The 21,815-nt window shown below is 45.5% G+C and overlaps 1 protein-coding gene across 1 annotated transcript in view; it reads left to right on the top strand.

Moving 5' to 3' along the window:
* The window catches only part of LOC311227680 (vang-like protein 2), a 62,406-nt gene that overhangs the window by 17,613 nt on the left and 22,978 nt on the right, over positions 1-21,815 (top strand). The window contains exons 3-4 of the mRNA XM_084313426.1: positions 19,074-19,197; positions 19,353-19,960. Of these exons, the coding sequence (XP_084169552.1) occupies positions 19,074-19,197; positions 19,353-19,960 (732 nt within the window). The remainder of the gene's footprint in view (positions 1-19,073; positions 19,198-19,352; positions 19,961-21,815) is intronic.

The raw sequence follows: 21,815 nt of genomic DNA, 5'->3' as shown, positions 1-21,815 counted from the left end.
AATGCAATGATCACAGATATAGAGCAACGATCACAGATATAGAGCAATGCAATGATCACAGATATAGAGCAATGATCACAGATATAGAGCAATGCAATGATCAGATATAGAGCAGTGCAATGATCAGATATAGAGCAATGCAGTGATTACAGATATAGAGCAGTGCAATGATCACAGATATAGAGAAATGCAATGATCACAGATATAGCGCAATGATCACATATATAGAGCAATGCAATGATCACAGATATAGAGCAATGCAATGATCACAGATACAGAGCAATGCAATGATCACAGATATAGAGCAATGCAATGATGACAGATATAGAGCAGTGCAATGATTACAGATATAGAGCAGTGCAATGATCACAGATATAGAGCAGTGCAATGATTACAGATATAGAGCAATGCAACGATCACAGATATAGAACAATGCAGTGATTACAGATATAGAGCAATGCAACGATCACAGATATAGAGCAATGCAGTGATTACAGATATAGAGCAGTGCAATAATCACAGATATAGAGCAATGATCACAGATATAGAGCAATGCAATGATCACAGATATAGAGCAGTGCAATGATCACAGATATAGAGCAATGCAATGATCACAGATATAGAGCAATGCAATGATCACAGATATAGAGCAATGCAATGATCACAGATATAGAGCAATGCAGTGATTACAGATATAGAGCAATGCAATGATCACAGATATAGAGCAGTGCAGTGATTACAGATATAGAGCAATGCAATGATCACAGATATAGAGCAACGATCACAGATATAGAGCAATGTAATGATCAGGTATAGAGCAGTGCAATGATCAGATATAGAGCAATGCAATGATCAGATATAGAGCAATGCAATGATCACAGATATAGAGCAATGCAATGATCACAGATATAGAGCAATGCAATGATCACAGATATAGAGCAATGCAGTGATTACAGATATAGAGCAGTGCAATGATCAGATATAGAGCAATGCAATGATCACATATATAAAGCAATGCAATGATCACAGATATAGAGCAATGCAATGGTCAGATATAGAGCAGTGCAATGATCACATATATAGAGCAATGCAGTGATTACAGATATAGAGCAGTGCAATGATCACAGATATAGAGCAGTGCAATGGTCAGATATAGAGCAATGCAATGGTCAGATATAGAGCAGTGCAATGATCACAGATATAGAGCAATGCAATGATGACAGATATAGAGCAATGCAATGATGACAGATATAGAGCAATGCAACGATGACAGATATAGAGCAATGCAGTGATCACAGATATAGAGCAATGCAATGATGACAGATATAGAGCAATGCAATGATCACAGATATAGAGCAATGCAATGGTCAGATATAGAGCAGTGCAATGATCAGATATAGAGCAATGCAGTGATTACAGATATAGAGCAATGCAATGATGACAGATATAGAGCAATGCAGTGATTACAGATATAGAGCAGTGCAATGATCACAGATATAGAGCAATGCAATGATCACAGATATACATGCATTAAAGCATTCCGTCTCCAGACGGATTTCCGTCAATTTGATTGGGGAGATCCGTCCATTTGATTCGCAGTCTGACGGAAGTATTTGCATGATTTGTAGATGCATACAGATTGAAACAAAATTGAGCCAATCAGAGGCGCCAAATATGGAAAAGGGCTTTTTTTTCCTATCGCGCCAAGCAGTCATCATCACTCAGCGACTCGAGAGACAGGTCGCCTTTTTTGCAGCCTCACGCGTCAACTGCTTGTTTACCAACGTCACAGCCACCACGCTGCTTGCACTCGCTGCTATATACCGATTAGCTAACGTTAGCTTAATAGCGTCTGTTAAATGGAAGGAGTAAGCCGGCCACTAAAAAGAGAACCCACCGCGGGGTTCTCGGATGAAAAGGATCAGCGGGCCCACGTAACAAAAAGTTTCGAGAGGAGAGGACGTTTGAAGAGACTGGCTAGGCAGCGCTACTGGGGGCTGTAGTGGTGAGTTAACTTGTTCCGTGTGCCGCAACGATGTCAAAAAGAAAAACGGAAACAACACGTTTGTCATTGTCGTGTTACTTCACAGTACAATATGTGAGTCCCCTGCTGTGGTTGTGAGTATACGTTTATTAGCTTAACTCCGTAGCAACATCACACAGGTGTATCTGTAGACAGTCTCCTCCCCACCGTATATATTCTCTCTGTCAGGATCTATGGGTAACATTACTGTATATTTGCATATCGTATATGTCACAAATGTAACAGTACTATATACCTGTAGTATGTCCCTATGCCATAAATGTCATGATGTCAATGTCATGCATGTCATAAATGTCACTGAATTGAAAATGGGGGACCCTGATGATGTAAACAAGACAAACGTCTTTCTCTGGTCTGCATCCCCTTAACAATTGTGTGTATTGAGCCATACTGTATTGTACCCATTCTGCAATCGGTTAAATATTGATTGATTGTTATAACGGATTACAGAATGGGTACAATACAGTACAGCTCAATACACACAATTGTCAAGGGGTTGCAGACCAGAGAAAGACTTTCCTCTTTACATCAGGGTCCCCCATTTTCAATTCATCATAACATATATGACATACATGACATACAGATAGATAATACTGCTACATCTATACATTTATGACGTACCAGATTTACACAGTATTGTTTGTGATACAATAAGAGTCTAAAAAAGAGAGCATATACATTTGACGAAGAAACTGTACATTGGAGGAGGTTGGGTGGAGGGGGGGGGGACTGTACATTGGAGGTGGTTGGGGAGGGAAGGGTTGGGTAGGCGGGGTGGGGGGGTAACTGTACATTGGATTATCGACGAAACCGAAACAAGTAGGCTCCCTTAAAACGCCAACGCTATTAAAAAGAAATACAGTGGAGGTTAAAATAAGAATATGACTTGGCCTGAGAAAAATTTCAGTCAGGAGATTTTTTTTTGCTTTAATCCCTGGATATAGAGCAGTGCAATGATCACAGATATAGAGAAATGCAATGATCACAGATATAGAGCAATGCAATGATGACAGATATAGAGCAGTGCAATGATCACAGATATAGAGCAATGCAATGATCACAGATAGAGCAGTGCAATGATCAGATATAGAGCAGTACAATGATCACAGATATAGAGAAATGCAATGATCACAGATATAGAGCAACGATCACAGATATAGAGCAATGCAATGATCAGATATAGAGCAGTGCAATGATCAGATATAGAGCAATGCAATGATCAGATATAGAGCAATGCAGTGATTACAGATATAGAGCAATGCAATGATCACAGATATAGAGCAATACAATGATCACAGATATAGAGCAATGCAGTGATTACAGATATAGAGCAGTGCAATGATCAGATATAGAGCAATGCAATGATCACATATATAAAGCAATGCAATGATCACAGATATAGAGCAATGCAATGGTCAGATATAGAGCAGTGCAATGATCACATATATAGAGCAATGCAGTGATTACAGATATAGAGCAGTGCAATGATCACAGATATAGAGCAGTGCAATGGTCAGATATAGAGCAATGCAATGGTCAGATATAGAGCAGTGCAATGATGACAGATATAGAGCAATGCAATGATGACAGATATAGAGCAATGCAATGATGACAGATATAGAGCAATGCAGTGATCACAGATATAGAGCAATGCAATGATGACAGATATAGAGCAATGCAATGATCACAGATATAGAGCAACGCAATGGTCAGATATAGAGCAATGCAATGATCAGATATAGAGCAATGCAGTGATTACAGGTATAGAGCAATGCAATGATGACAGATATAGAGCAATGCAGTGATTACAGATATAGAGCAGTGCAATGATCACAGATATAGAGCAGTGCAATGATCAGATATAGAGCAGTGCAATGATCACAGATATAGAGCAGTGCAATGATCAGATATAGAGCAGTACAATGATCACAGATATAGAGCAGTGCAGTGATCAGATATAGAGCAGTACAATGATCACAGATATAGAGCAATGCAATGATGACAGATATAGAGCAATGTAATGGTCAGATATAGAGCAATGCAATGATGACAGATATAGAGCAATGCAATGATCAGATATAGAGCAATGCAGTGATTACAGATATAGAGCAACACAATGATCACGGATATAGAGCAACACAATGATCACAGACATAGAGCAACGCAATGATCACAGATATAGAGCAGTGCAGTGATCAGATATATAGTGATCACAGATATAGAGCAGTACAATGATCACAGATATAGAGCAATGCAGTGATTATAGAGCAATGCAGTGATTACAGATATAGAGCAACGATCACAGATATAGAGCAATGCAGTGATTACAGATATAGAGCAACATTGATCACAGATATAGAGCAATGCAGTGATTACAGATATAGAGCAGTGCAATGATCACAGATATAGAGCAGTGCAATGATCACAGATATAGAGCAGTACATTGATCACAGATATAGAGCAGTACATTGATCACAGATATAGAGCAATGATCACAGATATAGAGCAGTACAATGATCACAGATGCAGTGATCACAGATATAGAGCAATGCAATGATCACATATAGAGCAATGCAATGATCACGGGTATAGAGCAATGCAATGATCACAGATATAGAGCAACACAATGATCACAGATATAGAGCAGTGCAATGATCACAGATATAGAGCAATGCAATGATCACGGATATAGAGAAATGCAATGTTCACGGATATAGAGCAATGCAATGATCACGGATATAGAGCAGTCAGGGACCGAAACTAGAGAGCGCCGCCCGCCATTTGCGGGCAGTTTTTACGTTTGGCGCCTCCCACTTAGATCAAGATTCAAGATTCAAGAGTTTTAATTGTCACGGCATACAGGTATACAATGAAATGCGGCTGGTCTTGCCCGCGACGATGTGCAATACAGTGGTACAACATATAATAGAATCCAATAAAATACAGTGGTACAACATATTAATAGAATCCAATAAAACAGTGCAATAAACAGGTACATGGTGTGCCATCTCGGTATCTGTACATTAGTATTTACAGAGCATATAGGACATGCTAGTTAGCTTTAGTAGTGCAATACACTGTTCCTGATGTTATACTATTTTAAGTGGCCTTTCCTCTGGCCATAAGTGTGCGTGTGTGCGGCATGAGTGTTAAAGTGGCTGCTAGTGTGTGAGCGTGCTCAGCGTGCGTGTCGTGTATGTACTTGTGTGTGGATAGTTCAGTTTCTGTGTCTCTCGATGTTCATTGTTCAAGGCTCTGATGGCCTGGGGGAAGAAGCTTAGCCTAAGCCTCTCCGTCTTAGTCTCTAGAATTCGCAGGCGTCTGCCTGACCTCAGCAGCTGGAACAGGCTGTTATTGGGGTGGTGGGGGTCTTTCATTATCCTGCAGGCTCTGGATTTGCACCTCTTGTTGTATAGAGCCTGCAGGGGAGGTAGCGCAATACCCGTGGTACGCTCGGCTGAGCGCACCACACTCTGTAGGGCCTTCTTGTCCTGTGCCGTGCTGTTCCCATACCAGGCAGTGATGTTTCCGGTCAAGATGCTCTCTACAGCTCCTGAGTAGAAGGACTGAAGTATCTTCCCCGATACTCTGAACTTCCTTAACTGTCTCAGGTGGTAGAGGCGCTGCTTCGCTTTCTTTACTACTGTGCCTATGTGTGTTGACCATGTCAGGTCCTCTGAGATGTGGACCCCCAGGTACTTGAAGCTGCTCACCCTGTCCACGGTAGCCCCGTTAATCCTCAGTGGTGTGTGTGTCTCCCGCTGTCCTCTCCTATAATCCACGATCAGCTCCTTGGTTTTACCAATGTTCAGGAGCAGGCTGTTGTCCTGGCACCAACGTTCCAGTACCTCAACCTCCTCCCGGTAGGCCTTCTCGTCGTTGTCCGAGATCAGCCCCACCACCACCGTGTCGTCGGCGAACTTCACAATGGAGTTGGAGCTGAACTTGGCCACACAGTCGTGTGTGTAGAGTGAGTACAGCAGGGGGCTTAGAACACAGCCCTGGGGGGACCCGATGCTCAGGGTGATGGTGTTGGAGGTCTGACCCCCCACCCTGACCGCCTGGGGTCTTTCACTCAGAAAGTCCAGTACCCAGGCGCTCAGGGCGGAGCTCAGGCCTAGCTCGATCAGCTTGTCCACCAGTCTGGTGGGGACTATGGTGTTGAACGCTGAGCTGTAGTCAATGAACAACAGTCTCACATAGCCCCCCTTCTGACGGTCAAGGTGGGAGAGAGTGCTGTGCAGTACCTGGGAGACCGCGTCATCAGTGGACCTGTTTGTCCTGTATGCAAATTGCATAGGGTCCATATCACTGGGGAGAGAGGCACAAATGTGGTCCTTGACCAGCCTCTCGAAACATTTCATGACCACAGAGGTGAGTGCCACCGGTCTGTAATCATTTGGACATGTTGGGGAGGGTTTCTTCGGTACAGGGATGATGGTAGACATCTTGAAGCAGGCAGGGACTACTGACTCCGCCAGGGATTGATTAAATATGGCGGTGAACACCGGGGCAAGCTGGTTTGCACAGGACTTAAGTATGCGTCCTGTTATACCATCTGGGCCTGCAGCCTTCCTGGTGTTCACCCGCATAAATGCTCTTCTCACACTGTGTTCCGACAACGAGAGAGCGCCCCCGCCCCCCCGCGGTTGCCCCCCCCCCTCCACAACAGCCGGTGCGCCAGTGACGTCACTAGCCAGAGGGCTAGCGGCGACACTGTCTACACCGAACCGAGCGTAGAAGGAGTTGAGTTTGTCCGCTAGAGAGGCGTCGTCGCTCCCCATTGCGGGGGCGCTGACTTTGTAGTCAGTTATTGTCTTCAGTCCCCTCCACAAGCCTCTTGTGTCGTTTTGTGCCATTTGTGTCTCCAGTTTCTCAGCATATGTCCTCTTAGCAAGTTTAACAGCCTTGCGCAGAGTGTAGACTGAAGCCTTGTATTCTTCCATATTTCCTGACTCTCTGCCCAGGTTATAAGCCGTGGTGCGTGAGTTTAGGGCTGTTCTTATAGTGCTGTCCACCCAAGGTTTCTGGTTTGGGAAAACCCGCGCCGTCTTTGTGGGGACAATGCCGTCTGCCACTGTTGTTATGTAGCTTACAACGGTATCAGCATACTCGCTGACGTCACTGGCGCTTCCTTCAAACATGTCCCAGTCTGTATCCTTGAACGCGTCACGGAGCTCGGCCTCTGATTCGTCAGCCCACTTTTTTGTCTCACGTGACACGACGGCTTCGCGTGATCGCTGTTTGTATGCTGGGATTAAAAAGATGGAGTCGTGATCGCTCGCGCTTACAGAGCCCATCAGTGGCGGAGCCGCTACAGCCTTGTAGGCAGCTCTGAACGGGGTGTAGCAGTGGTCGAGTGTGTTTCCCCCTCTTGTGGAGCAGGCGATGTGCTGAAAAAAAGTCGGCATCACTTTTTTCAGGTTTGCCTGGTTGAAATCACCAGTCACTATCGTCGCGGCTTCCGGGTGCTTGATCTGCTGTTTGTTGATGTGGTCGTGTAATTCCCCCAGCGCTTTGCCGGTATTTGCCTGTGGGTGAATATACACGACGGATAAAATGACCGCGGTAAACTCACAGGGTAGGTGATACGGGCGACACAGGATCTGGAGATGTTCCATATCTGGGGAGCATGAACTTGAGAGGACATGTACTTCCTTGGGATTAACCCAGAGATTGTTCGTGAGGATGCAGACCCCACCTCCGACGCTCTTCCCAGAGGCTGCCGTGCGATCTGCTCTCAGGACGGTGAAATTGTCCGATGGAGAGACGCTGTTGTCCGGCGTTGCTGGCTTGAGCCATGTCTCAGTGAAACACATGATATTAACGTCTCTCATCTCCCGTTGGAATCGGACCCTCGCTCTCAAGTCGTCCATCCTTCCCTCCAACGAACGTGCATTCGCCAGAAAGATGGATGGAATTGCTGGACGGTAAGCAGATCTTTTTAATCTAAGTCTGATACCGCCTCGTCTACCTCTATGTTTCTTTCTGCCGTTTCCTTTGTTGCCGTTCTCCCGCTTGATTTCTGTTAGCCCTTCTGGGCATAAAGTGTCTCCCAACTCCAATTTGAGTCCGGAGTTTAGGTCCATAAGTGTCTGGCGGTCGTATGACATACCCGCCAGTGATGATTTAATAAAAAAAGTCGAAAAAACAAACATAATAGCTAAAAATGTGCACAATCGTCGCGGAGCTAAACCAAAGGCGACTGACCGGGGTCGCGCCATGATGAGACTGAGAGGACTGACCGCCGTGTGGCGGCCAATCAAATGGTCATGTGAAAACCGAAAATCATGATCCAATTCTGAGCGGAGTTCTCACTCGCTGTCTGAGCGCATTGCTGCTCCTAAACCTCCCCTACCTGTTCTGTATGCTGCATGTAAACACACAGTCACCGTGACTGATGTTAGTCTACTCTAGTCAGAGAGACCTCCGTGAGCTGATGTTAGCTACTGTTACAAAATGACCCAGTCAACTATTCACTTTTAGTTTAATACATGAGGCATTGTGTAACGTTATCCAGCTGGCTAGCTTCTGATAGCTCCCGACATAAACAACTGCAAGTGTCCAGTTACATCGCATGAGGGCTGCAGCGCTGCTGACTAGGGTCCAGGTGCAGGGTAGGAGAATCCATTCATGCTGAATGTAAGAGTTTAGGGTCCAGCTGTAGCGCCGGAGAATCCTTGCTGGAGCTGGAGGCCACTAGAGTATACACACAGACAGTGGAGCTGTTTGCAGACAGCGAGGTGGCGATGTCTCGCAGATAATACAACTACAAGTATGATTATATAATATATATATTTTATTAAAAAAAAATTTTTTATATAAAATAATAATTTTTTTTTTATCAAAAAAAAGTTGGCAGGTAAGAAATCTGCTTGGCGGGTAGATTCTTCCCATCTACCCGCCACTGGCCGGTGAGTCAAAAAGTTAATTTCGCTCCCTGAGCAGTGCAGTGTTCACAGATAGAGAGCAGTGCAGTGATCACAGATTGAGAGCAGTGTCTTCTCTCTTGGCTTGTACACTCCTGCCATCTGCAGCCCCCTCACAACCAGTCTGGACGTTACCCAGGCTTCCAAGTATGAACACCAGAGATTTAGGTCGCTTTCACATATAGTTTTGGTGGACTCTGTGCGGTTCTGGTGGTGAAGTTGCAACATTGTTGTATTCTTCATTTGGTTCGCCTGCGCTCACATAGCAATTGTCAGGCGCACCGAACTTTCTGAACAATGTCATGCGGTCGAAAAGGGCGCTCGTCTATTGGACACAATGGAGAGTGAAGATCCCTCCCTTTCAGGAAGTGAAATGCGCGTCAACACAAACTGCGTGAAGCGTAGTAGCAGAGACGTGGCATTGATCCATCATTCGATTATAATTCCCATTACCGCCATCCTCTCGCTAAACAACTTGTACACCTCGTTGTTTTTGTGAGTGCCCACATTCCCCACAAGCAGCTGTTTTATTTGGTCTTCTGCCCCCCAAGTCTGTCCACGAGACATGTTTACACAGTGTGCTTGTTTTGCAGTGAATGCGCGCCGCGGTAATATTAATAATAATAACAGCTGTGTTTTTTTCCCCTTCTACCCCAAGATGCACAGTAGATAGATAGATAGATGCAGTGTGCTTGTTTTGCAGTGAATGCGCACCGCAGTAATATTAATAATAATAACAGCTGTGTTTTTTTTCCCTTCTACCCCAAGATGCACAGTAGATAGATAGATGCAGTGTGCTTGTTTTGCAGTGAATGCGAGCCGCGGTAATATTAATAATAATAACAGCTGTCTTTTTTTTCTTCCTTCTACCCCAAGATGCACAGTAGATAGATAGATGGATTGATGCAGTGTGCTTGTTTTGCAGTGAATGCGCGCTGCGGTAATAATAGATGGTTTATCAGGTGACTTCCTACGTTTGGTCCGATGAAGCGAACCGAGACCTACGTTTTCAGGCGGACCAGAGTTTGCGTGTTTGGTCCACGGACCGAGTTCGACGCGCATTCACACAAACCCGAAAAACCGGACTATCGAATTCTGGTCCGATAGTCCGGACCAAACAGCCCCTGTGTGAAAGCGACCTTACACTTCATGTGACATTATTACCCCAAGCTGAGTGTAACGGCATCCTCAGGGCTCTACGCTAACCTTTTTCACTAGGGGCACAGGTGCTCCTAAATGAAAAAATTTAGGAGCACACAAAGAAATTTAGGAGCACTCAAAAATATTTAGGAGCACAGTGAAAATATGTCAAGTAACAGAGTTTTTTTTTTTTTTCAAAAATAAATGTATATTTGTACTGTGCGTGCATGTGCAAACGGGACACATCTGTGCAATAGCACATACCACCAAAGTCACTGGCCCACTGTGTGCGTGTGTGTGTATCATCTGCGTGTGCAAACGGGAATGGGACAGACATTTGAACTATTAATTAAGTGATTAATGCCTACTATGGCAAAGTTGTAGCCAACAACTAGGCCTAATAAGAAAGGCAGTGATATTGAACAAAAAGGAGACACTGGCTTTACAACCAGGGCCATCAGTAGAGGGGGGAGCTAGTGTTGCTCTTTTAGAAAAATAATCCTTTCAGGGTTGCCTATTGAAATACTGTACACCTCCAGTACAGTAGTTTGCGTGTCAGGTAGACCATTGATTGACAGTCGATTCTGCCAATGGACCTATCTCAAACCCTGCCCCTTTTCTTGATCCTCCAATCACAGCTGTCGCTTACCTCAGACTTCAAAACTTTGTTTGTACGAGGAAGTCAGAGGTAAGCGACAGCTGTGATTGGAGGATCAAGAAAAGAGGGCAGGGTTTTGAGACGGGTCCATTACGACGTCACACCGTTGCACTCTGGCCGTCCGGCGCTGCAGCTGGACCCTATTGCCACACCGCTTGCACTCTGGCCGTCCGGCGCTACAGCTGGATTGCCCACCTCTGCGGTTGATAACGCTAGCCAAGTTAGCTGTACACACATACACAGTGGGCCAGTTAGGGGTGTAACAATGCATCGCAATGCATCGATCCTACTTTGCAATATTTACAAAACATGACATTGTTTTTTAACACTTTGAGTGCCACTCACGAGATTTCTCGTTTTTTTTTATAGGTGGTTGCATGCCACTCACGAGATTTCTCGGAATTATTATAATTTTTTATTTTTTGCGATCTGAAAAATTATTGCATCACCCGAGCCTACCCGAGTATAGCCGAGGGGCGCCGGCGATCACTGTTGAAAAAAGCGCCCCCTGTCGTCTCCTAGATGACATAAGTGATTTTGGAATGGACTCAATGAAAATGAATGGGGAAAAAAATCCGGTACTCATTTTCCAGTTCACTGATCCAGCCGGGGTTACTAGAGTTCATTCTGGAGCCTCAGATCCCCGCGGATCATGGAGTTCTACTGTATCGCGTTGGATCCATACACGTATCGATTTTTTCGAATGGTGATCAGGAATTGGAATATACCAGTTGGATACCATCTGATGTCAGGTAAGGACTCTATGTTATCAGTGATAGGATAATCAGAGTAAGTTTGATGAAGTTATAAGCTGTTTTGTGAAATGTCTTCTTTCGGTTTCACTGTAAAAGTCCGTGAGGAAATCAACGGAGCGATTATCAGTGCGCGGCCGTAATGTGCGTGCGTGCACGTATAATATTGATCATCTAGCGTTTATTTGAAAACGATTCATAAAAAGGCTGACGAATATCAACGTTGTGGAATATTCCACTAAAAGACGATTTTCATAGAATGCTCCAGAATGAGCTGTTTTTTATATCAAAACGGGGGCTTTTCTAACTGCTCTGAAACGGCAACGACGCGATAAAAAAAACAATCTGCCTTCACAGCACTGACTGGAAAATAGTCTTTGATAATGCGATGGGCAGATTAGACACATAATTTAAAACATAGATTAGGCGATATTAACGTTAACATTGGCGCCGATGGTGGCATTCAAGCGGTAAAACGGAAAACCAGGCGTGGCGCTGAAAGTGTTAACTCTAGCCATGGGGAAATGTTTAGCCAATTCACGTTAAATGTGTATGTCTTCCCTCCGGCTCCAGTGGGTGTAGCTTCGCTAGCTACAGTGGCTACATTGGGTGCTACAGTGGGTGTAGCCTCGCTAGCTTGGCCAACTTCGCTAGCATGCTGGCTAGCGTCAGTATCTTGGTTAACGTTAACGTTAACCATCACCTCTGTAACATGAGCTGCCTCGCCTGACTTCTCATTCTCCGGTATCTTTCGCGCAAAATAAAAATGAATGGGCTTCGACATGGCTGTATTATTGTTTGACTCAGACAGTGACGCAGCCGCTGATCATTACTTTCGGTTTCCAGTCGCGTGACCACAGGAAACTACTGTGATTGGAACGTTTATGCGGCTGTGAACTGTGGGACTTGTAGTTTTTTAACGATTCTCGCAGCGGAGAAAAAAAAGGACGAATGAGAGGCTGTACTCTGCACTCGCTGGCCCCACTCGCACGCCGTGCGAGTACTTGATTTTGCATGTTCGCACGCACATATTTTTAGGGGCATATGCGAGCAATATGGTCGCACTGTAGAGCCCTGATCCTGGAGCAGTTGGTGCTTTAAACCTTGGTAAGAAACACCTCTTCCAGACTAATCAGAGGTACATCCTACTTCTAAAATGGTGACATCTTTACTGTCAACAACCACACATGGAGGGATGGGATGCATTAAACACACACACGGCGGCCGGGTAGCGCAGTGGACTAAGCGTCTGTCTACCACCGCAGAGACAGTGGGATCGAATCCAGCTGCCGCGGTGCCTCCGGCTTGGTCGGCCGTCCATACTGACACAATTGGCAGTGTCAGCGGGTGGGAAAGCCGGTGAGTGGGTCCTGGTCGTTGTAAACGGCGACTCCTACAGTTCGGTCGGGGTGCCTCTGCACAGCGAGGGAAGGATCTAGGAGAGGTAGTGTGACCCTTCCACACCGCAAGGACAGATCAGCAGAGTCCGGTAAACAACGTGGAGGAGGTATTGCCTTCATGTTTAACAAAAATTGGAGCGACCCAACTAATGTGAAGGAATTATCCAACCACTGCTCCCCAGAACTGGAATATATAACCATCAAGTGTCGTCCTTTCTTCCTCCCGAGGGAGTTAACGGCGATCGTCCTGGTCGGAGTGTATATTCCACCGCAAGCCAGCAACAAGGTTGCGCTCTCCAGACTACACGACGAGGTAAATAGAATCCAAGTGGCGAATGTTAACGCCGCCATTTTAGTTCTGGGAGATTTCAATAGCGCCAATCTGAGAAAGGTATTGCCTGACTTCTATCAGCATGTGACTTGCAACACCAGAGGCGGTAACATCCTAGATCACTGTTACACGCAATTTAAAGGTGGCTACAAGGCTCATTCTGATAGTGGCTTCGGTAAGTCAGATCACGCATCCATTTTTCTTTCACCAAAGTACAGACAGAGAATTAAAAGTACTCCCGTAGTCTCGCGAGAGGTGCAGAAACGGGATGTGACGTCAGAGGATACGATCCGGTCAGTGTTTCACAACACAGACTGGAATGTGTTCCGCGACACAGATAACATTAATGCCTACACGGAGACAGTGCTGGACTATGTTTGTACTAGGGTGAAAGAAACAATCCCCACTACCAAAATGAAAGTTTACCCAAATCAAAAACCCTGGGTAGACAAATCCGTCCGTGAAGCTCTGAGAGAGCGCACCAAAGCATACAACGACGGCCTAGAGGCAGGCAACATGAATGACCACAAGGTGGCGCGATACAACGTAAGGAGGACAGTGTCAGAGGCCAAACGACGCTACAGGGATAAAATTGAACTCCAGTTTGAACAAGCTGACTCTAGAGCTATGTGGCAGGGGCTCAAAACGATGACAGACTACAAAGGCGCCTCCCTCAAACTGAACAGTGACATCTCCTTAGCAAATGACCTCAATACCTTCTATGCGAGGTTTGATGCTGGTAATAACAACACCAGCTCACAAGCCTCGGCAATGGGGGGGGGGGGGTCGGCTGCTGATGGAGGCGCAGTGTTCAGGGTAACAGAGCATGAGGTGAGGCGGACCTTTAAAAAAGTGAATATCAGGAAGGCAGCAGGTCCAGACGGCATCCCCGGCCGCGTCCTAAAAGTCTGTGCCGACCAAGGGCTACATCTGCTCCTCCCTCCCCATCAACATGGACCCCCTGCAATTTGCATACCGCCCCAACAGGTCCACGGAGGACGCCATATCCCATGTGCTGCACACAGCAGCATCACACCTGGACAAAAGGCAGGGGAACTATGTGAGAATGCTATTCATCGACTACAGCTCGGCATTCAATACCATAGTCCCCTCCATACTCATAGCCAAGCTCAGGGACCTGGGCTTGGGCTATGACCTCTGCCAGTGGGTCTTGGACTTCCTGACTGGCAGACCCCAGGTGGTGAGAGCAGGCAACTGCACCTCCTCATCCATCACCCTCAACATAGGGGCCCCCCAGGGCTGTGTTCTGAGTCCCCTCCTCTACTCCCTGTACACACACGACTGTGTGGCTCAGCGGAGTAGCAATACAATCGTCAAATTTGCTGACGACACAGTGGTGGTGGGCCTGATCTCTGCCAACGACGAGAGGGCCTACCTGGAAGAGGTCAAGGTCCTGGCGGGATGGTGCCAGGAAAACAGCCTCTCCCTGAACGTCAGCAAAACAAAGGAGATGATTGTGGACTTCAGGAGGTCGGGGGTCAAGGACTACAGCCCCCTCAGCATCGACGGGGCACCGGTTGAGAGAGTCAACAGCTTTAAGTACCTCGGAGCCTACATATCCGAGGACTTGACATGGACCACACACATTAACAGTGTTGTGAAGAAGGCACGACAACGCCTCTACTTCCTCAGGCGCCTAAGGAAGTTCCAAGTCAGCCAGAAGATCCTTAAGAACTTCTACTCATGTACAATAGAGAGCATCTTGACCGGCAACATCACCTCCTGGTTTGGGAATAGCACTGCACAAGACCAAAGCACACTACAAAGAGTGACACGTTCAGCCGAACGCACAATTGGAGGGGGGCTCCCCACCCTCCAGAACATTTACTACAAGCGTTGCAAGGGCAAGGCTAAGAGAATCATTAAAGACTCCAGTCACCCGAACAACTGCCTCTTTGAACTGCTGCGGTCAGGCAAGCGATACAGGAGTCTCAAGGCGAGCACAGAAAGACTCAGAAGAAGCTTCTATCCCCAGGCCATCAGGCTGCTAAACGAACAATGAATGAACACTACACAACAACAACCACCAAACGCACATAGCACACACATCCACACGCACACACTCACTTTAAACAAACACACTGTAGCACCCACTCCACACACTTATAGCACACACCCACTTTAAACAAACACACTGTAGCACCCACTCCCCACACTTTATATTTATGGATGAAGGATTGCACTACAACTCGTACACCTTACTGTAAATTGTACCTAAAATTGTACCTCATCCCATTTCTGCTTTGCACTAGATAGTACTGTACATTAGTACACTGCATAGTATTGTGTATTGTATATTATATAGTAACTCAGAACATTGTACATATGTCTATACCGAACACTGTGACCTCATTTTCTTCTTCTAAATTCATGCTATATTATGTTACTATGTTATTTGATACTATCTTGTCTAGCACAGTCTCTGGAGCGTAACAGTAAGAAGCATTTTGTATGAAAGTATTCTGTACTTCTGTATGACAACTATTAAAGAACTTGAACTTGAACTTGTTACACTCCCCCAGTGAGAGTCCGCGCTGCCAGGATGAAAAGGAGCGGTGGGCTGGCTACACATGTGTTGGAGGAAGCATGTGATAGTCTCCACCCTCCCAGACCGACGGTATGGGGGGGGGGGGGGGAGGGTAAGTGCGCAACGACCAGGAAGGGGATTGGGAATTGGCATAACGACTAACATTGGGATGGGAGAAAAACGGAAAAAGGAGGGGGGGAAAGATTATAAAAAAAATCTTTTTTTAAACACACACACTGCATTTGATACACACACCCACACGGCATGCATTACACACATTGCATTTGATATATATACACACACACACAGTGGCGTAGCGGAGGCCCCCGCACCCCCCGCAGTGCGGGGGAGCCCCCGAGCTTAGGGGGCCCCGCCCCCACTGTAGGCTATCCTCTTAGATTTTGTAACGCGCGGGAACAGGGCGCAGTGTGGCAGTGGGAGGAGCCCAGTATGGTTCTGCGGGGCTGCAGCTGGATGCATCTCGCGCAGAGGGCGGGGCCCCCCCCTCCCTGCTATGTTGTAATTATTTGCTCACCTGCGATAGGGCTAGCCGGCTGATAACTAATGTTCATTGGCAGGCTGGGCAGCGTTCAAAACACAGCGGGAAGCGCCGGTAAAAATGAAGCGCAAATACCTAAGCGGTGCTCAGAAAAACAAGATGAGAGTGAAAGCCGAACAGGAGACGGCAAAGCTACGAAAAAGAACATCATTGTTCCAGCAGGCAGCAAAGGTAGACTGACTCTAACGTTACTGAAGATGCATCGGCAGTAAGCTCCCCACCTCAACCCCCCGGTCAGCTCCGAGTCCAGGCAGACAGACAGCCCAGCCAGGCCCCCAGCCACACTACATAACCGCCATAACCAGTACAAGTAGCCTACAGGTTACATTGGAACTGGAATCTAATCCGTTAATTTTTTAGTACATGGTTTAAATTGTGCGCATAACGCGCCATAAGTTATATGGTAGATAAGAAATTACCATTATCTATATCACCTATTTTCTCTCACTGACTCCGGAAAGCAGAGTTGCGAGAGGCCAGTGTTAGTGTAGTTATTCTGGTTAGGACCTCGGTCCAAAACCCCAACTCTCTCGTAAAACTATCGGATGCTATTTGTGCGTCAATGGTCAGATTATTTCCTCGTATCATAAACGACACATGCTGCCAAATGAGAGCGAGAGAATTTGAAGCTATTATTATTAACGTTTCTAGTATTGAGAGCCGACGTGCGCGCAGTCTATTATTTAAAGAGTGTTCTACAGGACTTTGCGCAGAAGAATGCCAGGAGACGTGCTCGTATAAAATAATAGGCCTATACAATAGAAAGCAGCTCCTGACTGCATCCTCTACTATGTAGCCTATAGCAGTGGTTCTCAAACTGTGGTACGCGTACCACTAGTGGTACTTGGTGGTACTGCTGGTGGTACTTGAAAACATTTCCAAAAAAGCCTTTTTTTTTTTTTTTTTTTTTATACTTTTTTGTGTTTTTTTTAACAATAATTTGTGATGCCATCACACAAACTGGCATTTAAAGGGTAAACATTCAAAAATGTATTGAATATGTGTTTTCTTTTCTTTTTTACAATAATTTGTGATGCCCATCACAAACACTGGCATATAAAAATTCAAAAATTCCTGCACCAGAATGCAGGAAATCAAGTTTTTGTAACAAAATAATTGTGTGTGTGTGTGTGTGTGTGTGTGTGTGTGTGTGTGTGTGTGTGTGTGTGTGTGTGTGTGTGTGTGTGTGTGTGTGTGTGTGTGTGTGTGTGTGTGTGTGTGTGTGTGTGTGTGTGTGTGTGTGTGTGTGTGTGTGTGTGTGTGTGTGTGTGTGTGTGTGTGTGTGTGTGTGTGTGTGTGTGTGTGAGAGAATGACGGACAATTGCTTGCTGTGTGAGAGAGAGAGAGAGAGAGAGAGAGATAGAGATAGAGAGAATTAAGTACATTTGCTGAAATACAGTTGTTCTTAATTTTCTCACTTGCTATGTTAGTTATTATGTTCTCAATGCCCCTTGCATTGTATGAGTTGTGTGGAAGCGTTTGCTAGTTCTAGTGCTATCCCTTTGTACATTGTGGCTGTGTCTGACAAAAGTTAACAATAAATAATGTTATTAGGAATACATTTGCCTCCTGCGTGAACTGTGCATAGCTGAATAGACTGTATTTTAACGCCGGTCATATGGTGGTACTTGGAGAGCCAGCTACGTTCTCAGGTGGTACTTGGTGTAAAAAGTTTGAGAACCACTGGCCTATAGGATGTGTTTTTTTTTCTTTTTTGTAGGCTATACTTTTCTTTTATACAGAATTATGATATGTGAACTGTTCCGTTGTGTGAACTCAAATTATGATATGGCTATAACGTTCTACAATACCTTCATGTTACAACAAATACAAAGCCACTTGTTTTTGTCAATGAATGATGCCTGAAAAAATTAAGAAGAAAAAAAAAGCTTTAAGTGGCCGCGATGTCTATCCCATCTCACTTTATTATTGATTTAGGGGAGTGGGCGGGGCCCCATGGTCTGATCTGCGGGGGAGCCCCGACATATTGCGCAACGCCACTGCACACACACACTGCATTTGATACACACACACACAATGCATTATTAGATACACACACGGCATGCATTACACACACTCCATTTCATATATATACACACACACTGCATTTGATATATATACACACACTGTATTTTATATTAAATACACACACACTGCAAATTTTGATATATACACACACTGCATTTGATACACACACGATTTATTACACACACACACACACACACACACACACACACACACACACACACACACACACACACACACACACACACACACACACACACACACACACACACACACACACACTATCTAATAATTTGAACACCAACAACTCGTACACCTACTGTGAATTGTACCTAAACTGCACCTCGTCCATTTATGCCTTGCACTATATAGTATTGTATATTAGTACACTGCACAGTATTGTATATTGTATGGTAACTACGTCTACGAACATTGTACATATGTCTAAACTGAACACTGTGACCTCTTTTTTTTCTTCTAATTTTTACTATGTTTTTATTTCATACTTATCTTGTCATGCACAGTCTCTGGAGCGCAACAGTAAGAAGCATTTTGTACAAAAGTATTCTGTACTTCTGTATGACAACTATTAAAGAAACTTGAAACTTGTTGCATCCAGGTATCTCACAGACATATCTCTCATGTCACAGTGTAACTAAGTTGTTGGAACTTGTCTCTCGTCTCCAGGGACAAGAGGGACCGGCATCGCTCCAAGAGCCGGGACAGCAGCAGCCGCGGGGACAAGTCGGTCACCATCCAGACCCCCGGAGAGCCCCTCCTGGACACGGAGTCCACCAGAGGAGACGACAGGGTCAGAGTTTACCCCCATCTTCACAGATGGATTACTGCTTCACTAACGTTTCCGTTGCTAGGAATTTGCCTTAGTGTTCACTCACAATATCACAACAAGAGATACAATCAAGAGCATAATTCTATTACAATCCTAACCCTAACCCCCGTCTCCAGGATGACAACTGGGGCGAGACCACCACCGTGGTCACCGGCACCTCCGTGGACAGCATCTCCAACGAGGACCTGACGCGCGTCTCCAAGGACCTGGAGGAGACCTCCCCCCTGGAGTGTCGCCGCTTCCTCGGCCCGGCGCTGGGCGCCGTCCTGGGCCTCTTCGCTCTGGCCACCCCCTTGGCCTTCCTGGCTCTCCCCCAGCTCCTGTGGCGGGACACCCTGGACCCGTGCGGGACGCCCTGCGAGGGCCTCTACGTCTCCCTGGCCTTCAAGCTCCTGGTGCTCCTCATCTCCACCTGGGCGCTGTTCCTCCGGCCGCCGCGGGCCACGCTGCCGCGCTTCTTCGTGTTCCGCTGCCTCCTGCTGGCGCTGGTGTTCCTGTTCGTGGCGTCCTACTGGCTGTTCTATGGCGTGCGCGTGCTGGAGCCGCGGGAGCGCGACTACCGGGGAATCGTGGGCTACGCGGCGTCGCTGGTGGACGCCCTGCTGTTCATCCAGTACCTGGCCCTGGTGCTGCTGGAGGTCCGGCACCTGCAGCCCACCTTCTGCCTCAAGGTGGTGAGGACCACGGACGGGACCAGCCGCTTCTACAACGTGGGCCATCTGAGGTTAGTTTGTGTGTGTACTAGTGTTGTCACAATACCAAAATGTTGACTTTGATACCGATGCCAAGTATCATGATACCGGTTTTAAAACGATACTGCGGTAATTTTCCACACTCATCTTATTTTAGTCGCTAATGGGGTGAAACGCTCGACACTGGAGTCCTGGCTTTAGACGGAAGCAACAACACACTGGAGTCCTGGCTTTAGGTAGGGCCCTATGGAATCTGCGATTGCGGAATCGCGGAGGATTTCACGGAATTGAGATATTAACACGGAATGGCGTAGGGCTGGGCGATATATCGAGTATACTCGGTGTATCGCGGCTTGTTCTACATGAGATGTAGTAAATTACTATATCGTGAACATCGAGTATATGTTGTCACGTTGCGGCTGAGATGAGACTTGCTTTTGCGCAGAGCTGTCCTCTCATTTCATTATAGACACATGACCAGCGCGGACCTTAAATTACATGCAATTGTAATTTCATTAGACAGACCAGCGCGGACCTTTAATGACATGCAATTTAATTGACGCAAGCAATGGGCTAACGTTAGCTGCTAACCAAGTTATCCATGATGACTAGGCTAAGCTAACTAGCGTTAGATGCTAACCCTGGAAAACGCTCAAAGCGGACTCCACAACACTAGTTCCATTCGTGAGGAAAGGGGGTGGGTTATATTGACGCCGCTTGACAACAGAAGTTTAAACATAACTTCATATTTATTGGTTATTCGTTTCTTTAAAGGACATCATTGAAAGAAATTACATTTTAGTTTTTTTCTGATTTATTTTAAACAAATTATAATTTTTTATTATTTAACTATTTAATTATTATTTAGTTATTGCACTGCACTGGCAGTTGAACCGCATTGAAATGAACTGAATAAAAAACTGCACTGGCACTGTTATACGGCAGATGTACTGTTATTAAAGTTAGTTAAAAACATAATTTTTTGTTAAACTTAAATCCAAAGGAAATAATTATAAAAAAAATAAAAATAAAACTGAGAAATCCAAAAACAGGAACATTCAAATCCGAAAGAGGGAAAAGATAAAAACGGATTTCATAGGGCCCTACTTTAGGCAGAATCACCAACACTGGAGTCCTGGCTTTAGACAGAATCACCAACACTGGAGTCCTGGCTTTAGACAGAATCACCAACACACTGGCTTTAGACAGAATCACCAACAGACAATGTGGAAAATACCTTGGTGTGTTGACACGCCCACTACGCAAAGCGCACGTTCTCTCACACACACACACACACACACACACACACACACACACACACACACACACACACACACACACACACACACACACACACACACACACACTACTCCGGTCATGCATCCACTCAACTCATTGAAAATACGGCATCAGGCTATTATTCTAAAGGTATCGATACTAATATTTTTTTTATACTTTTTTTTGTCTTTATTTAAATAGTAAAATCACCTTGAGACCTCGGTCTCATTTACTAAGGCCCTGTTTAGACGGAAACGCTAGCAGGTGAATCCGCAAAAATATTTTTTCGGATGTGCCTTTCGTTTATACGGAAACGGCATTTTTACGGGGTAAAACCGTAAAAAAGTGAGACCACCTTCCAGGGTGGAATTCCTAGAAACGATAAACCTTTGCGCTATCATCTAAACTGTCAAACCGCATAAAACGATGACGAAAGGGTTGTCAAGGCTCTCGTCGCGCGTACTGCTTACATCACAGGCATGCGCCAGTAGCCTAGAAGCGTAAAAACAAAGCATGTCTGATTCTATCCATGGCGATCACCTGAAGGCTACATTGGCAGTACTTTTAAATACACAAGAATCTGTCCCGCGGCTATCACAACTCACTGTC

Source organism: Notolepis coatsorum (assembly GCF_963971535.1).
Source record: "Notolepis coatsorum genome assembly, chromosome: 4".
NCBI classification, from domain to species: domain Eukaryota; kingdom Metazoa; phylum Chordata; class Actinopteri; order Aulopiformes; family Paralepididae; genus Notolepis; species Notolepis coatsorum.
This window is presented reverse-complemented; position numbering and strand designations above follow the sequence as displayed.